This window comes from Paramormyrops kingsleyae, chromosome 6 (assembly GCF_048594095.1).
Source record: "Paramormyrops kingsleyae isolate MSU_618 chromosome 6, PKINGS_0.4, whole genome shotgun sequence".
Classification (NCBI taxonomy): Eukaryota; Metazoa; Chordata; class Actinopteri; order Osteoglossiformes; family Mormyridae; genus Paramormyrops; species Paramormyrops kingsleyae.
This window is the reverse complement of record NC_132802.1, coordinates 33,018,435-33,042,569: the sequence shown is the minus strand read 5'-3', so window position 1 is coordinate 33,042,569 and position 24,135 is coordinate 33,018,435. Positions and strand designations below refer to the sequence as shown.

The window sequence follows — 24,135 nt, the reverse complement described above, 5'->3', positions numbered from 1 at the left end:
GTGGTGTAGCAGATATTGAACTAGCGGCTCAGCAGCTACAGCGGGATCTTGATTTAATTAGTGACTGGGCCGATACCTGGCAGATGAAATTTAACATAGACAAATGTAAGGTACTCCATGTAGGGAGCAGAAATATAAAGTACAGGTATTTTATGGGAAATACTGAAATAAAGGTAGCTGATTATGAGAAAGACCTTGGTGGCGGTAACCCCCGTACCCGATGGTGGACACCAGAGGTGAGGGGGGCCGTGAAGCTGAAGAAGGAGGCTTACCGGGAATTATTAGCCCGGGGGTCTCCGGAGGCAGCTGACGGGTACCGGCGGGCCAGGCGGAACGCAGCTCGGGCAGTTGCAGAAGCAAAAACCCGGGCGTGGGAGGAGTTCGGTGAGGCCATGGAAAGTGACTTTCGGTCGGCCTCAAAAAGGTTCTGGCAAACCATCCGGAGTATCAGGAGGGGGAAGCAGCTCCTGGTTCCTAATATTTATAGTGGGGGGGGGGGGTGCTGTTGACCTCACCTGGGGACATCACCCGGAGGTGGAAGGAATACTTTGAGGACCTCCTCAACCCTGCCTCAGATACATCTACGCACACTGCCTTTGAGACATCTGAGGGCACAGAGCCCGAGGGTGCTGGGGGGGGGGGGCTTGCACATCACTGGGGCTGAGGTGGCCAGGGTGGATAAAGAGCTCCGTGGTGGCCGGGCCCCGGGGGTGGACGAGATCCGCCCGGAGTACCTGAAGGCTCTGGATGTTGTGGGACTGTCGTGGCTGACACGCCTTCTCAACAGTGCGTGGAGGTCAGGGACGGTGCCGCTGGATTGGCAGACCGGGGTGGTGGTCCCCTTATTTAAGAAAGGGGACCGGAGGGTGTGTTCCAACTACAGGGGGATCACACTTCTCAGCCTCCCTGGGAAAGTCTATTCCGTGGTACTGGTGAGGAGGGTGAGATCGATAGTCGAATCTCGGATTCAGGAGGAACAATGCGGTTTTCGTCCTGGCCATGGAACACTGGACCAGCTTTATACCCTTGCAAGGGTACTGGAGGGGGCCTGGGAGTTTGCCTATCCAGTCTACATATGTTTTGTGGATTTGGAAAAGGCTTACGACCGGGTTCCCCGAGGTGCTCTGTGGGGGGTGCTTCGGGAGTATGGGGTCCGGGGTCCGCTGTTGTGGGCGATTCGGTCCCTGTATGAATGGAGCAGAAGCTTGGTCCGCATTGCCGGTAATAAGTCGGACATGTTCCCAGTGCGGGTTGGGCTCCGCCAGGGCTGCCCTTTGTCATCGGTCCTGTTTATAATATTATTATATATAATATATAATATACAGGATTTCTAGGCGCAGCCAGGGTGTTGAGGGTGTCCAGTTTGGTGACCTCAGGATTGCCTCGCTGCTTTTTGCAGACGATGTCGTCCTATTGGCTTCATCTGCTGGGGATCTCCAGCATGCACTGGGGCGGTTCGCAGCCGAGTGCGAAGCGGCAGGGATGAGGATTAGCACCAAGTGCGAGACCATGGTTCTCAGCCGGAAACGGGTGGTTTGCCCTCTTCGGGTCGGGGAAGACGTACTGCCTCAAGTGGAGGAGTTTAAGTATCTCGGGGTCTTGTTCACGAGTGAGGGTAGGCGAGATCGGGAGCTGGATAGATGAATCGGAGCGGCGTCTACAGTTTTGCAGGCGCTTAACCGGTCCGTCGTGGCTAAGAAAGAACTGAGCCAAAAAGCAAAGCTCTCGATCTATTGGTCCATCTTCGTCCCTACCCTCACCTATGGGTAATGACCGAAAGAATGAGATCGCGAATACAGGTGGCCGAAATGAGGTTTCTCCGCAGGGTGTCTGGGCTCTCCCTTAGGGATAGGGTGAGAAGTTCGGATATCCGGGAGGGCCTCAGAGTAGAACCGCTGCTTCTTCACGTCGAAAGGAGCCAGGTGAGGTGGTTTGGACATCTGGTGCGGATGCCTCCTGGGTGGCTACCCGGAGAGGTTTTCTGTGCATGTCCTACAGGGAGGAGGCCCCGGGGCAGACCCAGGACTCGCTGGAGGGATTATATCTCTCGGCTAGCCTGGGAACGCCTCGGTGTCCTCCCCGAGGAGCTGGTAGAGGTAGCTGGGGAGAGGGCGATCTGGGTGCCTCTCCTGAAGCTGCTGCCCCCGCGACCCGAACCCCGGTCAAGCGGCAGATGATGGATGGATGGATGGATGGATGGATCTTGGTGTGTATGTTGATGCTTCCATGTCTCATTCTCGCCAGTGCGGGGAAGCAATAAAAAAGGCCAATAGGATGTTGGGGTATATCTCCAGGTGTGTGGAGTTTAAGTCAAGGGAGGTAATGCTAAGATTATACAATTCCTTGGTGAGACCTCACCTAGAATATTGTGTGCAGGTTTGGTTACCATATCTTAAAAAGGACATTGCAGCCTTAGAAAAGGTGCAGCGTAGGGCCACAAGAATGATTCCTAGTCTTAGAGGAATGTCATACGAGGAAAGGTTATTTGAGCTAAATCTGTTCAGCCTCAAGCAAAGGAGACTGAGGGGGGACATGATCCAGGTCTATAAGATTCTAACAGGTTTGGATGCTGTTCAACCAAATAGTTACTTCAGCATTAGTTCAAATACAAGAACTCGTGGCCATAGGTGGAAATTAGCGGGAGAACATTTCAAACTGGATTTAAGGAAGCACTTCTTTACACAGCGTGTAGTCAGAGTATGGAATAGTCTTCCTGATAACGTAGTGCAAGCTGAATCCTTGGGTTCCTTTAAATCAGAGTTAGATAAGATTTTAACAACTCTGAGCTATTAGTTAAGTTCTCCCCAAGCGTGTCACGGCGGGGCACCGGAAAAATAAGGAGGACGCGATAGAGGATCAGTCCAAGGAAAAAAGCCTTTATTGTCCAAAAACGAACAAGCGGATAGAACTGGCAGGGGTCAGGCGATCGGCGTCGGTATCCAGGGGGAATAGGCAGGGCTCGGAATCCGGGGACAGTCAGGAGGTCAGGCGATCGGCGTCGGTATCCAGGGGGAATAGGCAGGGCTCGGAATCCAGGGACAGGCAGGAGGTCAGGTGATCGACGTCGGCAGTAGGAGGGCTTGGCGAAGAATCGGTGGTCGGGAAAGAACAGAACAGAGGTCAGGGAAACAGGCAGGCAGAGGTACAGACAGGCAGGGAATAAACGCTCGAAATTCGCACTGAAGGCTGAAGATCTCGCGTCTGGTTGACGTGCCAAAACCGAATAAAAAGTCTCTCAATCACTCCGATCGGTATCAGCTGGGCGAGGAGGGCATACGGTAACTGGTCCTGCCGGTTCTCGGGACCGGTATGGAAGAAGCACTCCGGCTGCTGCTTGACTCTCGTGTAGGGAAACCCTGAGGGCGTGGCAGGGGAACCCTGCGTGATGTCATAGGGGCTTCCCCTGAGCGATCCATGACAAAGCGAGCTCGATGGGCTGAATGGCCTCCTCTCGTTTGTATAGTTCTTATGTTCTTATGAGTTTTGGCTATTGGCAGTTTTGTTCCAGGAATGAGGTTTCACGTTTTAGCAGTTCAGAAAAAACTATAAACCAGAGAATTTTCCCCTTACTACCTTAATCACATACACCACCTGCTGACCAGCCCCGTTCATTGCATTCTTGAAATTTACCCCTTAAGGGCTGACTTCCAATTTTACAAGGGTGTCAATTTTTTGAGGGATGGGGAGGGTTGTGACTAGCTTAATAAGGTCAAACTGTTATAAGCTGTGCATGTACCAGTGTTTGTGTGTGTGTGTGTGTGTGGTCCTCGTATACCTTACGTTGTGGGGACCAGATGTCCACACAATGTGATAAAAACCTGTTATTTTGATGTTGCATTTTTTCGATCCCCTCAAGGGGAAATTCAATTTCATAAAAATATGTGACTGTAGTAAAAAACCTAAAATAGCCATAAGTCTTGTATTTTGTTTGGATACTTATGGTTAAGGTTAGAACTGGGTAGGGGTTCAGGTCGTCATTGTTTTGCCATTGTTTTGGATTAGGGTTTTGCCCATAGAACTGAATGGACGGTCCACAGAAAGGTTTGAATACAAACGTGTGTGTGTGGATCAGGTTTAAAACCAGGATCAAATGTCTCCCACAATATAATAAAAACCTGTTTTTTTGACCTTGTGGGGACCATTTTTCAGGTCCCCTCAAAGATCTATGGATGCAATCAAAAAAGTAAAAATGCCAAAAGTCTCATATTCTTTTTGATTATTCGTGGTTAAGGTTAGAGCTTGGTAGGGGTTAAGATCGTCATGTTGTGGTTATAGTTTTCCCCATAGAAATGACTGGAGAGTCCCCACAAAGATATAATTACAAACCTGTGTGTGTGTGTGTGTGTGTGTGTGTGTTTGTGTGTGTGTGTTTGGGTGTGTGCGTGCATGCGTGCGCGCGCGCGCACGTGTGTGTGTGTGTGTGTCCAAAATTTATTCATGCCCACATGTGCCTGACCCAGGCCAGGCACTGATGCATGTCCTTGAGAAGAACCTGAACCAGGCAGCTGGGGTGCGGCCAGGTGTTCCCCACTTCCTCCTACTGCTCACGGACGGCAAGTCCCAGGACGACGCCATCGCCGCAGCCAGCAAGCTGAAGAGTGCAGGAGTGGAGATCATCGCCGTGGGTGGGTGGTGTGGGCGAGGCTCCGGCGATCCCACGCATGCACATGGTGGGGGTGGATATCTCTGAATCTCAGTCTCTGCGTGAGATCTGAGGACATTAGGCATGCAGGAACATGCATAGTTTTAGCTAATTCTCTGTGTACCTTTAGTAGTTTTTACACATTACACATTATACACTAATGTCCTTAAATTGGGAAAAACATGCCTAAGGCATTATTAATGGTAATTAAAGATAAACAAATAATCACTTTGTTTCAGAAGCAATATTTTTGTTTTCTGTTTAGATTTCATTTTCTTGTTTAATTTCAGTGTACGTTTTAAAATAATTTTTGTTTTTGTTAACAATGCGAACTAGAGCGGCCCTCCTTAACTCTACAAAGAAGAGGGTGCTCATCTGTACGTATGTGTGCCGCCTGTTCTTCTGCCCAGGGGTGAAGAATGCAGACGAGTCGGAGCTGAGGCAGGTGGCCTCAGAGCCAGTGGAACTTAACGTCTATAATGTCAATGACTTCCCCCTGCTGAGCAAGCTGGTCAGCCGCCTGGCACGCATCCTCTGTGGGAAGATTGAGGACCGCAACAAGGCCAAGAGTAAGCTGTAAATACCCCAAGTAGCCCTGAATGATGTGTGCATACACACATGTGTGGTGGAGGCTTGAGATGTGTAGCCTGGTAGATTTTAGATGGACTCCGAGAGTGAGATGGATTGTGTGTAATCATTACCTTTTAGAGAAAGAAGTGAGTAAGATCTGTGGTCTCAGAAAAAAGTCTGATGTAGATATCAGGATATCAGGATCTTGATGATTGTTGATGGTTTTTGTGATTGAATCTTAGGTGTTAGTATTTGTGGTTACAGTAGGGTGACCAGATAATTAATGTCAGGGAGGACACTTTCAGCTTGGACAGGATCTATAAACTGCCATTTTAATGAAAAGCATGATGATTTCACTTAAACAATGAGTGCTTGCTATTAAGCTGATTGGTCAGTCCCCTGTAGTAATCATGCATGTGTCACCAATGTTACAGTTTTTTACAATCGCGATGACAGTTTTTTCAAAACATTTAACAAGTTTCCTAAACTCTTAACACGGTTAGCACAACATCCGTCTTCGTAGGCTATACAATTAACACATTTCTTGTTGCTTTGATACAAAATGCATACAGTTAACACCAATTTAAAATGCTTGAACTTCTTTTACACACAAACTCAACCAAGACCAAAACAATGTAATTTTACAGTCAAATTTACAAATGCTTTAACACTGTATGTCAGAACAGATAACATCATGTTCTAAACATAACTTATATAGGCTAAAGTCAAAGTGAACAGCTGTTCATATTGTGAATTGAAGCACAAATATATTCCCTGTATTTTATTCCATTGCCAATGAGAACTATACAAAGTTCCTTTTGAAAGGAACAGTGAGCGCATCAAAGAACTCCGTCACCAATACGTCCAGGTAAGGTTATGCAATACAATCATTACTGTACTATACACAGTGTGTTTTGCAGTAAACTACTCTATAAATCTGGAGTGCATTAGTACATACAGTAGATATACAGTACAGCACAGCATTTACATACACTGTGTGTAATTACTTTGAGAGTCATGGAGTTGGAGGCCAATCAAGTCCCACATGAAATTATCTATGTTGACGAGGCTGGCTTCAACTTGGCGAAAAGGCGTCGCCGTGGGAGAAACATAATAGGCCAAAGGGCCACAGTTACCGTGCCGGGCCAGAGAAGAGCCAACATTACCATGTGCGCCACAATCTCCAACAACGTTGTGCTCCTGCATAAATGTCAGATTGGCCCCTACAACACCGACCGCCTTCTCCTGTTTTTAGAAGACCTGCACGAAAGACTGGTGCCAGAGGTAGAAAGGGGACAGGTGGGAGACCACTTGCCAATATATGTTATCACATGGGACAATGTGGCATTCCACCATTCCCGTGCAGTCACAGCCTGGTTTGACGCTCATCCAAGGATGATGTCCCATTTCCTTACCCCTTACTCCCCTTTCCTCAACCCCATTGAGGAGTTTTTCTCAGCCTGGAGATGGAAGGTTTTTGACCATCGTCCACATGACCAAATGTCCCTCCTGGATGCAATGGATGCTGCATGCCAAGACATCACAGCTGAACACTGCAAGGGGTGGATAAGGCATGCCAAAAGATTCTTCCCACGATGCCTTGCCAGAGAAGATATCAGGTGTCATGTGGATGAGATCATGTGGCCAAATGCAGAAGACCGGGCAGAATAGAAGATTACTTTGTTTTTTTTTATTATGATTCCGGTGCTTTTTCTGTTTGTATATCTTGCAGTAATGTCCTTTTGCAAATAAAGTCTGTACTGCAGCAGTTCTGTCTGTATTTTTTTTTTACATAAACTGTACATTTTATAAAGCTACTCTGAGAGGGTCATTCACTTTTTTGTATTGAATTTCTGCAGCAAAAGAAACAAAATGCATGCATTTACTAAACCCAACAAAACAAAAATGTAGAAAGGCTTCAAATATAAGGGCAGACCTGACACATAAAATAATGCAGTTTCTGTAATTTCAGCTGATGATAGTGTTTTTTTGTCAATGTGTTATGATTGACTAAATGTTCCTGTTGGAAGAGAACATGTGTTACTGTTTTGAATAATTATTTGATTTTAAAACATGTTTGCAGTGTTTTGCTAGACATGGTGTACTGTGGTAGTTTATTATTGTATTTTGAAAATTAGTTTTGGGGTTTAGTTTACAATGTGTGATTTTGAGCATAAAATTAACCGTTTTGTCAATTGTGTGTTTTAGGTGTGATGGTGCGTTAAGAGTTTAGGAAACTTGTTAAATGTTTTGAAAAAACTGTCATAGCGATTGTAAAAAACTGTAATTGAAAACAGGTGGATGTTTCTTTCTCCAGTTAACCTGGTAGTTTGTAAATCCTGTCTTAGCTCAGTGTCCTCCCTGACATGGATTATCTGGTCACCCTAGGTTACAGATAATGGTGGATTTACTGTTTCAAAATTTATCCTGAGAGTAAAAACATCAGTTGAAATGTTTAATCCTCTGTGAATATTGCCTGAATGAAATATTTTTCTGTTTTGTAGTTAATAGGGCTATGTATTTATCAAAATCTGCCACTGACAGTGTTTTATGGCTTTCCTTTGGTAATGCTGTTGTTGTATCGAGCAGGAATGGAGCAGCCAACCTTAGACCCAGCATTGTCCTACCCAAGCCCCATTGATCTGGTATTGTCCCAGCTGGGATCTAGGGAGGTCCAGCTGAGCTGGACAGCCCCAAGCAGAGCTGTGGCATGGTACCGAGTGGTATTCCACAACTCAGAGGGCCACAGTCCACAGGAGGTGAGGTGTAGGCTGCAGTGTGTGTCTCAGGGTGCCATATTTCTGGTCTGTAGCTCTAACTAACCCTGCAGAAAGATCTAAAGTGTGAACTCATGAAGTCAGCGCATGGGGAGGGGTTACAATGCGCTGAAAATTTCAGATGCACTTGTTATTTTCAGTGTTTGATTTTTGTTTGATTTTAGCTTTTGCTAAAAACATGCAGAAATTAAAGTAGAGCTGGAGAAAGCAGGCTACATTGGTAAAATGCAGCAAATTGTAAACTAATTTGAAAAACGGAAAACATTCTGCCAAAACTACAAAAAAAAACTCACTTATGTGGTGCGGGATGGAAAAAATTTAAAAGTGCCCCACAGTTCTGTATTCATTGTCGGTAGCCAGCCTTGCAATGATTGTGGTACACATAATCAAAAATTGGTGCTTGCTCTCCGGAGTATATGTTTACGACAGTGACATATGTGATCAAATGACTGAAGTTTTGGATGAACAGCGTCCAATTGAATCCAAGGACTGTTATGTCTCACCAATGACTTAATGATGATTTGTCCAAACAATGGGTGATGCCCATCATCTCTATAACTGCAAAAATTCAGCAAATAATTAGTTATAAATATTAATTAGTAATGCTTTATACTGTAGCTAGCTAATGTTTTGCAAAAAAATAATGTTTCAATTAATACTAACTTAAGAGCCAGTGCTTGTTAGCATTAGCCAAAACATTTTCCATCAAAAGACATTGTTGAACAAATTCTAAAATGTTACATGTTTATCTATGTGTGTACTCACCATGTGTTATGCATGTTGTTTTTAACCAGTGGAAATGCAGGCTTGTTCTTAGATGGTTCCACTTAGAGAACCATCGTTTCTGGAGCCAGTCTCACCTGCTGCACTGTGGCCGGATAAGTGAGTCTTGTCACATGTCATAAACCAGAGCACTTTGGCCGCAGGTGGTGGTGAGTGGGACGGATTCCAGCGTGCTGCTGAGGGGCCTCTCCTCCCAGACCCAGTATCATGTTTCCATCTTTCCCATCTATGAGGACAGCATGGGCCCAGCGCTCAGAGGAACCTTTTCCACACGTACGTTGCTTTTGTGCCGACCTGCGACGAGAAGTTCGCCATGGATATCTGTGGTGTGCTCCTTTTATATCCTGCATCTTTTCTCCCGTTCCCTGGCTGTTAGTGCCGTTTGCCGCCCCCAAGGCCCTGGAAGTCACTGCATCCTCCCCCAGCAGTCTGCGTGTACAGTGGGACCTGACTCCTGAGGCCACGGAGTACATGGTCCTTTACTCTGCCCTTTCCAACGGGGAGCCGGAGGATGCAAAGGAGGTGAGACGCTGGACAGCTGGTGGCAATATTCACTGGGCGACAGTTATCAGGACTGTTGCAGCCTTTTTGCCAGATCTGGACAGATCAGGGTTACATGATGGACCTTATTGTGGCTGACTATGTGATAGAGTTTGTGTGTCTGTGCGTTGTACAAATCCTGCCATTAGGTAAAGTTTGGCCTGGAGCAGACGGATGTCGAGTTGACGGGTCTGATGCCATCCACAGACTACTCGGTGACCCTTTACGCCCTGTATGACGAGGACGCAAGTGACCCCAGCACTGCCATGGCTACCACGTGTGAGGGAACAAAGCAGGCTGTCTTCCACACTATCCTATTTTATTTGGGCTGTGTCATTTCAAACAATCTATGAAACTTGCCCCAGGAGGGATGGCGAATTTGTGATCCATGTGCTGCTGGAATGGGAGGACAGAACAAGGACTTGAGGTTTAACAAACTGGGGAAGAGGATCAAATATGATAGACGGACATTTCAGCCAAAGAGAAAGACGATGGACATTAGGTCTATACAATGGTGGTTATAGGATTTTAAAAATTTTATTTGCCATAAGAGGGACCTTAATTTATAGAGAGGGGTCAACCAATGATATGTTTTTAATCAGTGAGTGATGGAAGGGGGCCAGTCAGCTCTCAGCCGAAGCCAGTGCCCTTGTAGCCCCGGCACTAAATATACCCCCAGGTCTATAGATAGGCAACCAGGCCTGGAGATGTGGTGTCCTGAGAGACAAAACAGATGACTGCTTTATACTGATTTTATACAGTGAAGGACTTCTTCCTTAACTTTCCCCAGCCATCCACACACTTCATGTTACACTGTCTTCTAAAATGTCAAAGTGGAGCTTAATTTATTGCTTAAATACCACAGTGTCCAAAACCATACATCTGTTCTGAAATTACTGATTCAGTTCAGTGTCATAGAGGGATCCTGGAGGCTGTCCCAGGAAGTACAAACCACAAAGAAGGGGAACACCCTCTCCAAAGCACATTAACATTGAATGAAAAGTAAATGCTGATACAGCTAAATAATGAAGCCAGCACATTTACTGACAGACAAGATGGTACCAGATGTTCCCCTAACCTGCTCTCATTCCCTTACCCCCAAACCTTCTCCTTCACTGTCTTTAATTGAGTTCGGGTTCATGCATTGCATTTTACTTCACATATAAGGATAACAGAACATAACAAGAGACAACAAATATATAATTTTATGGTAACATCCATACATACCTTGGGAGCACTTGGGGCATGGTTATGCATGCTAATAGCTCCCTCTTTTTCACCATTTCTCTTGCAGTTCCACTGCCAGCCCCTCAGAGCCTGCAGTTCCCCTTGGTCAGCCATAGCACAGTGATGGTTAGCTGGACCCCAGGCTCTGTGGATTCACGTAGCCACTTCATCACGTATAGCACTAACCATGGTAGTGACGTCAAGCAGGTCAGCAGCCCAGATTTCCCAACTGGACAACACTTGTTTGACTGTCCAGTCATGGACAGAAGTTAATCAATGATAAGTTACAGATAACAATTAATTATTGACTGTTCATAGATAGTACCTTCTTAATTACAATAGATCACAGATATAGTAACAAATATAGTAATTGCTTGGTATCAGGATTCGTTAATGATGAATTAACATGAGATCAGTATGCAACTAAGACTTATTTTGTGGTGAATGAATACATAAGTAATAGGATAGTAATACATAATTTAATACAGTGTTACTGGTGATTGTTTTATGGGAGATAATGAACCATATGATGGGATAAGAAAGGTTACCATCTGTATGACACCTTTTTATTATTTCATGTTCTTTTCCTGCCAGGTGGAGGTGACAGGAGTAAACTCTGTGCTCCTTCAGAACCTCTCGTCCCTGTCCAGGTACCTGGTGTCCGTGCGCTCCAAGTTTGAACAGGGCCTCTCTGCCCCCGTCACCGCCAATGTCACCACCTGTAAGACACTGCTTCCCTCCCTTGTCCATTACAGGTGATCCTTTCCACACAGAGCAGAGATTCCAGCATCCATGCTTAAGAAGATAATAACAACCTTGGCTACTACAAATAAACAATATCAGTATGCTGTTTAGCTTTTCAACTTGAATAGTGAAGTGTTAAAGAATACGCTGGCTAGTAAAATGAGAGAAGCTTTGTTTGTTACCTTTGTTTTACCACCTTTGGATGGAGTAGGGAGCTTGAAGATATTTAGCTCTTAGGACAAAATCTGAGATATGGGTGAATAAACTTTTTTGAATAAAGTTTTCCACTTTCCAACTTTATAGCACTTTCCAACTTTATAGCACAAACAAAAGCCATTCCGGTAGATCTATGATGCAGAGTGAAATGCCACCCATTTTTCTCTCTCCTTTTCCCCTCACAGTGAGGGTCCCCGCGCCATCAGACTTGAGAGTGACAAACTTCTCAGGAAGTGACATCACTGTGCGTTGGGACACGGCAGCCAGTGATGTTTTGTCGTACCTGATCAAATGGATTTCCCTCAGTGGGGGAGAACTCAGTCAGGTTGGTAGGCTGTGGATTACAATATATCTGAAATGCTTTGTGATTATGCTGCAAACTTATTTCCCCATGGACAGGGCTAGACATAAGGATTTAGGAGGGCACAGCCACTTTGGCCTTGGCTATTCATATTTTTTCTAGGGCACAAGGCCATTAAGCCTGGGCACAAGGCCAAAATTACTGTAATTACCAAGTTTAGACAACCTATGCAATACGACCTTCGATTTGAGACAGAATATATATATATATATATATATTTATAGATATATATAGCTTTATTTCAAAAAACAAAATCCAACAATAAAGGAGCCGTCAATATTTTTGTATTTGTTTGCTCAGAACACCCGTATTCTTTTAGTGTACATGACAATTGACTTGACGTTCGTTTTTTGCACACTGCACGCTACCAGTCCTATATCCTCCCAGCAGAGCTTGGTACTTCTCTGAGTCAAATCTGCTCTGCCTCGGCAAATGTTTTTTTACAACACCATCTGACACTTACCTGAACAAAGTAGATAATTTGCAACATTTTGCGGCAGTAGCCGCGAGTTCAGCTTGCTTTCTTTTACGTTCTCGATCTTTGCGAGGCATGGTGACAGCATAAGCAGCAGACGACAACTACACGATGATTACCGAAGAGGACACCTATCTGTTATTCGGAAACCGTCGGATGGCTTTTCCAATCAAAAACGTAACCCCCGATGATGCACCATTGTCATTGCTGTGGCTCCATAGTAGGCTGGACGATACATACCGTACCAGCCAATCATGCGACAAACACATGATCGTATTAGTCCAGAATTCATTGCGGTTCATTCAGTAGTTGGGAATTACGAGATGTGCGGGTCGACCTCGTTTCTCGTATCGAAGGTTGGGTTCGGGTTCAGTACAGATGCATCGATTGTTGACGAGGTAAAGTGGACCGTGTCGTGCGCAAGTCTTTTGTGTAATGAATGTTACTCTCGGTAAAAAGGGGGCATACGGCCAGACAAACATTAAAGGCAGGCCAATCTTGGCCGTAAGGTACTTCAATTTTGAGGAGGCGTGCGGCCAATTTTGAAAGGCACGACGGCCATTGGCCGCGGTGCCGCGGCTTATGTCTAGCCCTGCATGGAGATAAATAGTCAGGACCATAAATATTTGGACAGAGACAATTTTTTTCAATTTTTAAGTTCTGTACATTACCACAATAAATTTTTAAAGAAACAAGTCAGATGCAGTTGAAGCTTTAATTCAGTGGGTAAAACATTGCATAAAAATGTGGGGAACTAAAGCATTTTTTCTACACAATCCCCTCCTTTCAGGGGCTCATAAGTAATTGGACAAATTAATATAACTACAAATAAAATGTTTGATTCTAATACTTAGTTGAAAACCCTTTGCAGGCAATGACTGCCTGAAGTCTTGAACTCATGGACATGACCATGACACTGGGTTTCCTCCTTTTTAATGCTCTGCCAGGCCTTTACTGCAGTAGTTTTCAGTTGCTGTTTGTTTGAGGGTCTTTGACTGTCTGTAGTTTAGTCTTTAGCAAGTGAAATGCATGCTCAATGGGGTTGAGATCAGGTGACTGACTTGGTCATTCGAGAATATTCCACTTCTTTGCTTTTAATAAAGTCCTGGGTTGCTTTTGCTGTGTGTTTTGGGTCATTGTCCATCTGTATTATGAAATGCCGTCCAATCAATTTGGCTGCATTTGAGCAGACATGATGTCTCTGAACACCTCAACATTCATTCGGCTGCTTTCATCCTGTGTCACATCGTCAAGAAACTCTAAAGACCCAGTGCCACTGGCAGCCATGCAAGCCTAAGCCATCACACTGCCTCTACCATGTTTTACAGATGATGCAGTGTTCTTTGGATCATAAGCTGTTCCAGCCCTTCTCCATATTTTTTTCTTTCCATCATTCTGATACAGGTTGATCTTGGTTTCATCTGTCCAAAGAATGCTGTTCCAGAACTGTGCTGGCTTTTTAGATGTTTTTTTTGCAGTGAACCCTCTGTATTTGCTTTCATGCAGTCTTCTCTTTATGGTAGCGTTGTATATTGATACGCCAGGGTACCCGCGGTCATGGAAAACCTGGAAAAGTTTTGGAATTTTGAAATAATTTTTCCAGGCCCTGGATAAGCTTTGGAATTCTTGGATAGAGAGGAAAAGTTTTGGAAACTAGCCCTGTTCATTTTTGTTTCCTACTTCGTTCCACAACGTTCTAACGGAAATGTACGAGTGGAAATCAATAGTTAACTACCTTATACAAATACTGTTCTATCTACTTTAGTTTTATAAACTTGTGGGATTTGGAAAATTTTCTTATGATACTGGAAAGTTTTGGAAAAGTTATGGAAATTTATTCTGCCAGAATTGGGGGAAACCTGATACGCCTATCTCCTGGAGAGTGTTGTTCACTTAGTTGGCTGTTACAAAGGGGTTTCTCTTCACCATGGAAATGATTCTGCGATCATCCACCACTGTTGTCGTCCGTGGACGTCCAGGCCTTTTTGCGTTGCTGAGTTCACCAATGCTTTCTTTCTTTCTCAGGATGTACCAAACTGTGGATTTTGCCGCTCCTAATGTTGTGGCAATTTCTTGAATAGTTTTTTTCTGTTTTCGCACCCTAAGGATGGCCTGTTTCACCAGTATACTGAGTTCCTTTGACCGCATGTTGTATGTTCACACCTAAATCTTCCAAATGCAAACAAGACACCACAAATCAACTCCAGGCCTTCTATCTGCATAATTGATAATGAAAGAACAAAGGAATTGCCCACACCTATCCATGAAATAGCTTTTAAGTGAATTGTCCAATTACTCTTGGCCCCTTTAAAAAGAGGGTGGCACATGTTAACCAGCTGAAACTCCTAAACCCTTCATTTGAATGTGGATAGCCTAAAATGAAATCTGAGAGTCTGCACTTTATGTCCATGCCCATTGTATAACTTCAATTGGAATATACACTCACCTAAAGGATTATTAGGAACACCTGTTCAATTTCTCATTAATGGAATTATCTAATCAACCAATCACATGGCAGTTGCTTCAATACATTTAGGGGTGTAGTCCTGGTCAAGACAATCTCCTGAACTTCAAACTGAATGTCAGAATGGGAAAGAAAGGTGATTTAAGCAATTTTGAGCGTGGCATGGTTGTTGGTGCCAGACGGGCCGGTCTGAGTATTTCACAGTCTGCTCAGTTACTTGGATTTTCACGCACAACCATTTCTAGGGTTTACAAAGAATGGTGTGCAAAGGGAAAAACATCCAGTATGCGGCAGTCCTGTGGGCAAAAATGCCTTGTTGATGCTAGAGGTCAGAGGAGAATGGGCCGACTGATTCAAGCTGATAGAAGAGCAACTTTGACTGAAATAACCACTCGTTACAACTGAGGTATGCAGCAAAGCATTTGTGAAGCCACAACATGCACAACCTTGAGGCAGATGGGCTACAACAGCAGAAGACCCCACCGGGTACCACTCATCTCCACTACAAATAGGAAAAAGAAGCTACAATTTGCACGAGCTCACCAAAATTGGACAGTTGAAGACTAGAAAAATGTTGCCTGGTCTGATGAGTCTCGATTTCTGTTGAGACATTCAAATGGTAGAGTCAGAATTTGGCGTAAACAGAATGAGAACATGGATCCGTCATGCCTTGTTACCACTGTGCAGGCTGGTGGTGGTGTAATGGTGTGGGGGATGTTTTCTTGGCACACTTTAGGCCCCTTAGTGCCAATTGGGAATCGTTTAAATGCCACGGCCTACCTGAGCATTGTTTCTGACCATGTCCATCCCTTTATGACCACCATGTACCCATCCTCTGATGGCTACTTCCAGCAGGATAATGCACCATGTTACAAAGCTCGAATCATTTCAAATTGGTTTCTTGAACATGACAATGAGTTCACTGTACTAAAATGGCCCCCACAGTCACCAGATCTCAACCCAATAGAGCATCTTGGATGTGGTGGAACGGGAGCTTCGTGCCCTGGATGTGCATCCCACAAATCTCCATCAACTGCAAGATGCTATCCTATCAATATGGGCCAACATTTCTAAAGAATGCTTTCAGCACCTTGTTGAATCAATGCCACGTAGAATTAAGGCAGTTCTGAAGGCGAAAGGGGGTCAAACACCGTATTAGTATGGTGTTCCTAATAATCCTTTAGGTGAGTGTATTTCAGTAAACAGGTAAAACAGTAAAACTTGTGTCACTGTCGAAATATTTATGGTCCTGACTGTATAAAGTATGCATCTGAATTTGACACAGTCCAAAGTAGTTCTGTGCTCCTAATGATTGTCTTGGTTGTATGTCATAGCATAGTTGGTTTGCTGCACTGCCCTGTGGCATTCTGTGCTGTTTATGCCATGTGGTCTCAATCTTTGGCAGCTCACAATGGGTGGTGACAGTGATGGAGCCATACTGGAGGGAGTGGAGGACGGTACGGAGTACCAGGTTTCACTGTCTGCTCTGTATGCCGACGGGGCTCAGAGTGAGGCAGTGGCCATTCGGTACAGCACCTGTGAGTAACAGCCTGGTACACCTGTGGCCTGACACACCTGTAGCCTGATACACCTGTAGTTTGATACACCTGTGGCCTGACACACCTGGTGCCCAATACACCTGTGGCCTGACACACCTGGTGCCCAATACACCTGTAGTCTGACACACCTGTGGCCTGACACACCTGGTGCCCAATACACCTGTAGTCTGACACACCTGTGGCCTGACACACCTGTAGACTGATGCACCTGCAGCCTGATACATCTGTAGTCTGACACACCTGTGGCCTGACACACCTGTAGTCTGACATACCTGTAGTCTGACTCACCTATAGTCTCATGCACCTGTGGCCTGATACATCTGTAATCTGACACACCTGTAGTGTGATGCACCTGCAGCCTGATACATCTGTAGTCTGACACACCTGTAGTGTGATGCACCTGCAGCCTGATACATCTGTAGTCTGACACATCTGTGGCCTGACACACCTGGTGCCCGATACATCTGTAGTCTGACATACCTGTAGTCTGATTCACCTATAGTCTCATGCACCTGTGGCCTGATACATATGTAGTCTGACACACCTGTAGTGTGATGCACCTGCGGCCTGATACATCTGTAGTCTGACACACTTGTGGTCTGACACTCTTGAGGTCCAACACACCTGCAGCCTGACACATCTGTAGTCTAACAACAACAACAACAAACAAATTTATTTTTGCATAGCGCATTATCACAACATTACATCGTCTCAAAGCGCTTTACAGCATCCCCACCCAAAGCCCCCAGTGAGTAAGCCATAGGCGACAGTGGCAAGGAAAAACTCCTAAGAAGGAAGAAACCTTGGGAGGGACCAGACTCAAAGGGGTAGCCCAACCTCCTGGGGCCGGCAGGGAGAGTCAAATACAGTAAAATTTCAGACACAAACGGGGAGCAGGGGGGAGATGACAGCCGGTGCCAACGCTCCCTCCAGTCGCCAGGCAACCAGAAGGCAGGGAGCAGGTCATACATGGAAGATGACACAGGCAGAACGGTGAGCTGGATGCACGGACGTCATTGGTAGTGGCGACGTCACATGTTGCAGGGTGTGCTGGACATCTTGATAGATTATGGTCTCCAGGCAGCACCCCCTAGGAGGAGGAGGGGAAGTAAAATATGCAATTAGTCAAAGTAGGGGAGACTATAGGCAGTGCTAAAAGTTAGATGAGTGCAATATGAAGTGCAATGTGCAAGCTCCAGCAGATATGGCTATGGCAGCATAAGTAGGAGGGAGAGGCAGGTGGGAATGCAGGCATGGGGAGTCCCTGAAATGTCAGCACTCCAATCCCACAAGCGATTGTGAAGCTAGAGTGACAACACTGTCAATTCAGTTTATCCAAAGCCAATGGCACCGATCCCCACCCAGCTCTACACCTCACACTATAGGTCTAACTGGGAGTGAGGAGTTAGCTAGAGCTAGAACTAGTGTCCCTATAAGCTAAACTAAACAGGTGTGTTTTTAGTCTAGACTTGAATATTGAGAGTGAGCCTGAAACCCGCACATCCGGTGGAAGACCATTCCACAGCTGAGTAGCTCTACAGGAGAAAGCTCTGCAGCCTGCCGTAGCTCTTTCTACCCTAGGTACTAACATGTCTGCAGATCACTAAGGTATTCTGGTGCAAGGCCATTCAGTGCTTTATAGGTTAAAAGCAGTATTTTATAGTCAATCCGAGACTTAACTGGTAACCAATGAAGGGAGGATAAGACTGGTGTGATGTGATCAAATTTTTTAGTGTTTGTGAGAACTCTGGCTGCTGCATTCTGTACCAGCTGAAGTTCATGTAAGGATCCAGACGGGCAACCAGACAGGAGGGTATTACAGTAGTCCAGTCTGGAAGTTACAAAGGCATGTACAGTATTAATTTTTCTGCATCACGAAGTGAGAGCATTTTACAAAGCTTGGCTATGTTCCGTAGATGATAAAACTCAGTTCTAGTAATACTTCTTATGTGAGCATCAAAACATACATCTGAATCAACTAGAAGTTTGATTCTAGTTGATATTAGTTTGGTTCATAATGGGCCGAGGTATCTGCAGCCTGGCAAACCTGCAACCATACACACATCAAGCCGAACACACCTGTGGCCTGACACACCTGGAACCTTACACACCTATGGCTGAACACTCCTGTGCCCTGCAACACCTGAGGTCTGACGCACCTGAGGCTCTGCACCCGGAGCCTAACACATCTACCACAAGTTGTTATTGCTGTTATTTTAACACAGTTTGCATGCTGATTGTGGTGTTAATGAAAACCTCTATGAATGTATTAATAATCACAGGTCTGGCCATTGTGTGATCAGGACCAAACTCTGTCTTCCAGTGTCAGGCAGTGGCCCCTCTGATGTGACAATCTCCGAGGAGACACCTGTGAGCTTGCTGGTCACCTGGATGCCCCCGAATGCCCATGTTCTCCAGTATCGCATCTCATACATCGCCCTGACTGGAGACGTGCAGGAGCAGACAGTGAGTGCATCATGGAAGGATTCAGAATGTTACAGCAAGTACCAGGGAAGCTCAGAAATGGGGTGGTGCAGCATGGATGTTAATGACATACCGAAGAGTGTCATCAATAGGGTCCTTGAATAGCCAGGTCTTGTGGTGGGCTGGGTTGGAGAGCCTGCTTTACATCGATATACCCGCTAGGGTGGGTGTGAATTTACCATGGAGGGGGACATCCCAACAGCTGAACCAGGGTTAATTTCATTGATGAAAGCTATGAAAAAATTCTACAAATTTGGTCCTATCAGAAGTAGTATCTTTGGTTAGTGTTGATTGTAGTTGCGCATGACTGAGTAATGTTAAACGGCTACAAACATGTAAATCACGCATCCATATGGCAAGCAGAAACCATGCAGGTTTATCTGTGAATGTGCGTAAGTTTCATATTTGATGTGAAAGAAAACGAGCCTCAGAACAAAACACGAGGTACAAAAAACCATAAACAGCACAAAACAGTAACAGGTAAAAACACCACAAACTGCAAAGTGCTTTTCTGAAATGAATGGAAACATATATTTACTTTTTCTTACAATGTGTTTGAAAAATTCACTGCCATGGACTGATGTAGGTGTAGAAATAAGCAATGGCACAGGAGACACTGCGGGGGGGCACAACTTACTCATTATTTAAATGTAATGGTCTGTTTTTGAAGAGAGGGCCATGAAGGAATTCAAAAGAATATTTGAGGGATCAGGTCTCACCTCAGGTTCTTGTGCCCTTGGGAATAACCACATCACAGCTGCAATTTGATTTCCCTAGTCTGATATTGGTTTCCATTGCTGAGAGAGGACACATGAGTTTTCTTTATTCAAGTTCTGTGCAGCGGTATTTTTTAAATAAAATAAATGAAGACACATCATATTGCAGTGTTTGAGACTAAATTTTGGTTTTATGTATATATTTTTAATGATAAATACTGAAAAGTTCATACAAAGCAATTAGTGCAGTGTTTCATATTACAACCGTTACAATAGTTAAATTTGTGTCCTTAAAGACCACTTGTTCAAACATAATGCCATGCCATAATAACAGCTTTACAGATCAATCAGTCTTTAATTATATGATACTGCTCTAATCACAGGGTTTACAAAGTGCTTTACAGACATTTTAAAAGACTAAAAAGAAAGAAATTCAAATAATCCTGGTGGAAAAAGTTTGGTAACCACTGCTTTAAGTAACAGGCTCCTTGGGACTCAAGCTTTTCATCAAATTCCCAACTGTGCCCACATAAGGCAGCATAAATATTCTGTGATTAATGTGCAAATCTGTCTGTCTTTCGCCTTTATTGTTGTTGCCACTATAAATGGGTCCATTTGTAGGGACATGCTTTTGGGTTACCCTGTGGCACCATCTGCAGGTTCTGGTGCCAGGCATCGAAAACCATGTTCGCTTGCAGTCCTTGCTCCCTGACACACAGTACGGTGTCCTGGTCACCGCAGAGTACAGGAACCGGGAGGGAGGCAGCGCCTCCACACAGGGCAAGACCGGTGAGCCACATGGGTGTGTGTTGCCAAGGCTGTTTTGATGTGACTGCCAGACTCAGCATCCATCTGTCAGTCTTTCGTGTCTTCTCCCCGTCCTTCTTGTCAGTCTAGTGTTTCCCCTGCTCCCCATCGGCCGCATGGCTCAACAAGCTGAGCATGTTGTTACCCGTAAACCCTGTACATTTTGTTCCCTTGTGTTTCATTTGTATCTGTTTTTTAGTTCCTGTGATTCTGTGGATTGTTTTTCAATTTGGGTATTTTGCTTTGCCTTAGGTCTGTTTTACCTGCCTCTGTTATTTTCCCAGTGTTTAGTTTCTGTTTCCTTGTTTTTTGTCAGTAAGTTAGTTTCGCTGTTTAGTTTCTGAGTTCCTTGAGTTAATTATTAGTCCCACCTGTTGCCTGTTCTTGTGCCTGCCCTTGTGTGTATTCCCTGTTTGCCCATTGTCCTGCTCCCTTCCCGATTGGTTAACTGTTTTCAACTGTCCGGTATTATCCTTGTTAACCTTTTGTATTTAAGTTCCTGATCCTTTTCTGTTCCTCCTGGAGTCATTGACGTTAAATGTCTGTATGCCAATGTTGATGTATGTGTTCTGTAATTAATAGAACAGGAAGCAGCAGGTAGCTATTAGAGGCACAATGTCGCAGTGGACCTGTGTTCCTAGTGGGGTACCACAGGGTTTGATTTTAGGACCATTATTGTTCCTAATTTACATTAATGATATTTACACCAATGCATACAGTAAACTGGTTACATTTGCAGATGACACCAAGGTGGGTGGTGTAGCAGATACTAAACTAGCAGCACAGAGGCTACAATAGGATCTTGATTTAATTAGTGACTGGGCTGATAAAGTAATCCATGCAGGGAGCAGAAATATAAAGTACAGATATTTTATGGGTTCCACTGAAATAAAGGTAGCTCTTTATGAGAAAGACCTCGGTGTGTATGTTGATGCTTCCAGGTCCCACTCTCGCCAGTGTGGGGAAGCAATTAAAAAGGCCAATAGGATGTTGGGTTACGTCACTAGGTGTGTGGAGTTTAAGTCAAGGGAGGTGATGCTACGATTATACAATTCATTGGTAGGACCTCACCTAGAATATTTTGTGCAGGTTTGGTCACCATACCTTAAAAATGACATTGCTGCCCTGGAAAAGGTTCAATGTAGGGCTACAAGAATGATTCCTGGTCTTAGAGGAATGTCTTATGAGGAGAGGTTAGCTGAGCTGAATCTGTTCAGCCTCACGCAAAGGAGATTAAGGGGGGACATGATCCAGGTATATAAGATTCTAACAGGTCTGGGTGCTGTTCAACCAAATGGCTACTTTAATATTAGTTTAAATACTAGAACTCGTGGCCATAGGTGGAAATTAGCGGGATAACATTTTAAACTGAATTTGTGAAAACACTTCTTTACACAGCGTGTAGTTAGAGTATGGAATAGTCTTCCTGTTAGTGTAGCACAAGCTAAAACCCTGGGTTCCTTTAAATCAGAGCTAGATAAAATTTTAACAACTATGAGCTATTACTTAAGTTGATGGGCCGAATGGCCTCCTCTTGTTTGTAAATGTCTTATGTTCTTATTTGTACCCTGCCTGCCCCTTGTTGTCCTGACCCTTTTGTAATTAGTTTTTTTTTTTTATCCCTTTTGGTTTTGACCCCTTGGGTTCCATTTATTTTGTAGTGTCCCTAGTGTTTTCTGTTTTGTTAATAAACCCCTGTTGTGTCCTGTGAGCCGCCAATGGGTCGTCCACATTCTGTTCCTGCCTGCTCCATGCCTCGCCCCCCTTGCCTTCTCCGCTCGAGTCCGTGACAATGAATGTTATACCTGGATTTTTGCATCACTGTTGTATATCGCCAGAAATACTGTACATCATCAGCCACTCCGCTTCCCATGTTCCCTCGTACTATAGCCAGCCTGCGAGTCAGCAGCGCGACCGTGGTCCACTCTGACCACTCCAGCCTCTGCATGTCCTGGAGACCCGTGCTAGCTGTCACGGAATACCGCATCGTTATCCAGTCACTTAGAGGTACTACTCTCCCTTTCGTTGATTTTTTAAAAAAATGTTCCTTATAGAAATGATCCAGCACTAATACTGTGTTCATTAATAATGTGTGAGTAAGGTATGCTCATTAATAATCATGAAACGTAGGTTAATAAAGCAGCTGGCCATTCTTAATGTAAAGCCCTATGTGTGCCTCTCTCTTCCTTATGTCTCTACTGTCTGTGTTTGTCTGCTATGTCTTTGAGCACAGACCACAAGATAAAGGAAGATGTCATTGAGGCTTCCAGCAGCTCCCACTGCTTCTCCAACCTGCAGCCTGAGTCTATGTATCGCATAAGCATCCACTCCCGTCTCGGCACAATAGAGGGCACTGCAGTCACCATTCTTCACTCCACGGGTCAGCTACCCCGAGTGTGTGTCACCCTTCAGCTGAACATTTTTAATTTTCCCTCACTGTAGACCCCCCCCTCCCTTGCTTTTTTGTGAGATTTGTTATTCTCTCCAAACAGCCCCCACACCCGCTGGACCACCTTTATATCCCAGACAGCCCCTGGCTCATAATGAAGGTGAACTTCACATTTTCACAGCTCAGTTACAATGAAGCCTCTTGGTAAAGAGAGTCTTCTGGCAAAGGCCTCATTCCACATAATGACGATGGTTTTCTTGGTCCTGCAGTTTTCTGCATAATGAAGCAATTTCCTTTGAATATGAATCTGAATGGTACTTTGTGATAGTGTGCTAACATTAAATTATCAAAGGAGAGCACATATTCGGGATCTGTATATTGTCCTTCTGAAGTTGACGTGGTATAAAAGCCCATGTACCCTGATTGTGTTTAAATGGGACAACAGACCTCATTACAAGGGTTTTTCTGCTTTGCAGTATGTCCAGAGGTAACCATCAGAAACAGTGTTATCAAAGGTAAGAGTACAGATTCAGTTTTATGGTGCTGTTCCTCTGATTGCAATTTATTTGATCACATTTGGAAAGCTGCGTCCTGATGCAACCTGAGAGTACTTTTTCTTTGTGCTGCAGGCTTTGATATGATGGAGGCCTTTGGCTTGACACCAAGGGCCCACGCATCCGTGGAGGGCATCGCCACGGAGACCTTCATCTTCAGCACCCTGCCTAGCTATACACTCTACCAGGACATCCAGCTCACGCAGCGGACGCGGTGAGAACACTGGAGCCACGAGGAGTGGTAGGCGGTCCCTATAGGGCCGTCCACTCCTTGTTTTTCCCAGCCCCTAACACTGTCTGTTTTGCTGTGTTCATGCATGGACTTGCACATGTTTGTAGTGTCCATGAGTGTTTGTGTGTGCACCTGTTTGTGCATTGATTGTGTCTCTCTGTGTCTTATGGTGCTTTTCTACTGGTATACAGGAGCCAAGCCATTCCCAAGGCTTACTGTGATGAGTGACTAGTTATAGCACAGTTCCAGCTCATTTCGGTTTTTGCACTGCGGAAAGGTTGGCTTGGTAAAGGCCTTGCTGGGTTTGGAGTGCAACAGTGATGTAAAACTGAAGAGACACTTATTTACTGTTCACAATTTGTGCCATGTGCTAATTTCCACTAGCACATCTGTGAGAATCGTCGTGCAATTTTAGCATCAAACGCTAGTGGAATTAGCATTCGCTTGCATAAATTTGCAACGAATCCATTCCATTCAGCTGTACTATAGTACTTTTTAAGTAGGTGATTGGAAATGTTGAAGTTTCCAGTTATTGGGAATGCATCAATACATTGTGATGTGTGATACCACTTTTTTTCCCTTCAGGTAGTTCATG

The 24,135-nt window shown here is 44.7% G+C and overlaps 1 protein-coding gene across 3 annotated transcripts in view; it reads left to right on the top strand.

Annotated features, from left to right (window-relative positions):
* LOC111835174 (collagen alpha-1(XX) chain) overlaps positions 1 to 24,135 on the top strand; it is a 60,833-nt gene that overhangs the window by 21,835 nt on the left and 14,863 nt on the right. For all 3 annotated transcript variants that reach the window (XM_072713089.1, XM_072713088.1, XM_072713090.1), the window contains exons 9-25: positions 4,461 to 4,625; positions 5,053 to 5,211; positions 7,802 to 7,971; positions 8,916 to 9,045; positions 9,149 to 9,294; positions 9,462 to 9,591; positions 10,607 to 10,746; positions 11,134 to 11,260; positions 11,685 to 11,824; positions 16,205 to 16,337; positions 18,682 to 18,824; positions 20,218 to 20,347; positions 22,256 to 22,372; positions 22,599 to 22,745; positions 22,858 to 22,914; positions 23,231 to 23,269; positions 23,384 to 23,522. In XM_072713089.1, coding sequence (XP_072569190.1) covers positions 4,461 to 4,625; positions 5,053 to 5,211; positions 7,802 to 7,971; positions 8,916 to 9,045; positions 9,149 to 9,294; positions 9,462 to 9,591; positions 10,607 to 10,746; positions 11,134 to 11,260; positions 11,685 to 11,824; positions 16,205 to 16,337; positions 18,682 to 18,824; positions 20,218 to 20,347; positions 22,256 to 22,372; positions 22,599 to 22,745; positions 22,858 to 22,914; positions 23,231 to 23,269; positions 23,384 to 23,522 — 2,212 coding nt within the window. The remainder of the gene's footprint in view (positions 1 to 4,460; positions 4,626 to 5,052; positions 5,212 to 7,801; positions 7,972 to 8,915; positions 9,046 to 9,148; positions 9,295 to 9,461; positions 9,592 to 10,606; positions 10,747 to 11,133; positions 11,261 to 11,684; positions 11,825 to 16,204; positions 16,338 to 18,681; positions 18,825 to 20,217; positions 20,348 to 22,255; positions 22,373 to 22,598; positions 22,746 to 22,857; positions 22,915 to 23,230; positions 23,270 to 23,383; positions 23,523 to 24,135) is intronic.